This window comes from Protomyctophum parallelum (genome assembly GCF_964188405.1).
Source record: "Protomyctophum parallelum genome assembly, chromosome: 11".
Taxonomy (NCBI): domain Eukaryota; kingdom Metazoa; phylum Chordata; class Actinopteri; order Myctophiformes; family Myctophidae; genus Protomyctophum; species Protomyctophum parallelum.
Genome location: NC_139707.1, coordinates 23405942 through 23407341, shown reverse-complemented (window position 1 = coordinate 23407341; position 1400 = coordinate 23405942). Strand labels below are relative to the sequence as shown.

General features: G+C 52.7%; 1 protein-coding gene across 1 annotated transcript in view; it reads right to left on the bottom strand.

Moving 5' to 3' along the window:
* LOC310866724 (indian hedgehog B protein-like) overlaps positions 1-963 on the bottom strand; it is a 10531-nt gene extending 9568 nt beyond the window's left edge. The window contains exon 1 of the mRNA XM_083776442.1: positions 175-963. Coding sequence (XP_083632568.1) covers positions 175-489 — 315 coding nt within the window. The 5' untranslated portion in view covers positions 490-963. The remainder of the gene's footprint in view (positions 1-174) is intronic.
* Between the last annotated feature and the right edge of the window lie 437 nt (positions 964-1400).

Sequence of the window (1400 nt, the reverse complement as noted above, 5' to 3'; positions counted from 1 at the left end):
AACCTCAGGGTTTGTTTAGTCTTAAGTGATTCGGTCCATTCAACGAGATATGCCTACTTTAGGCTACTGTAGCGGTCAAACAAAAACTATATAGGCTACTGTATAGTTGGGCCCATATAAAACCTTTATAAAATAATAATATTTAAAAAAACATCATTAGGCTTTATGTCTCACCTGAGTCATAAGTCTGTCGGCGGCCGTGTTCTCCTCATCTTTAAAGAAAATGTCGGTGTTGTAATTTGGCGTCAGCTCTTTAAACCGCTCGGAACTCCGCGTGATTTTGCCCTCGTATCGCCCGCTCGCTCCCAGCGTCTTCTCCGCGACGTTGGGACTGAACTGCTTGTAAGCCAGCGGTGTGAGCTTCTTCGGAGGCCGCCTCTTGCCGTACCCCCTCCCCGGCCCGCAGCCCTCCGAGGCAGGTGGCAGGAGGACCAGCAGGGCGCACAGAGAGGTGGCCAGGAAGCAGGTAACGGGTACTGAGATCCTCATCGCCTCGGTCGACCACCCCCGGCCCCCGGGGACTCTCCCGGTTCTCTCCCAAGGGGGGAGAGAAATCTTCAACGCCTTACCAGTTCGATTCCCGACCCCATCGTGCAGCGTGACATTCGCAATATCTGTCCGAAAACATCGAATTGGTGACGGTCATCTCATCTGGCGGACACTATCAGCGGAACCCGCGCCGCAGGGGAGAAGAAGAGTTCGTATGGAATCCAAAATAGTCCGTTGAGAAAGTTGGACGTCTTTCTCTTCTTCCTACATGCGCAGCTTTGAGTATGGAGGCTGTAAAGTCCGTGTATTTAAACAAACAGGTTCAAAGTCGATTTGGTGGGTGAGAGAGTTAAAGAGAGCGCGCGGTTGCTGATATCCAAGTTTCAGTGTTGTGGTCTCCCCCTCTCTTCCCCCCTCTCTCTTTCTCTGGGAAACTGTCACAATAACAGCCACTTTGCCTGCCTGGCCGGTGCCCTCTCTCTGGATTGAAAACTTTCCTCACAGATGCGGGCAGCGCACAACAAGCGGCAGCTTTCCAGTCGAATTGAGGGAATTTGAGTGATCCAAAACGATCTGTTGCCACTTCAGACCGCACCCTGCCAGTCCTGCCCTCTTCTCTCCTCTCCCCCTCTCTCTGCCACCCACCCCGCCCTCCTGGGCACAGCTAGAGCGCCTCGGAGCGCCTTGTCCACCGCGGTAGTTACCACTGGAACTGGCAGGCAGCAGACAGGCACCAAACACGATCCCTCTTACCACTACAGAATGCTATCTGTGTCCCTAACCCCCCCTCCTCCCCATTTAACTGCCTCTTCCAAAAGTCAATCAATCATGTCAATCAATTACCTTAAGTGTGCCTTTACCTCAACGGTCTTCTCTTGATGCCATTCCAGCTCAGCTCATTGAGCATGGGG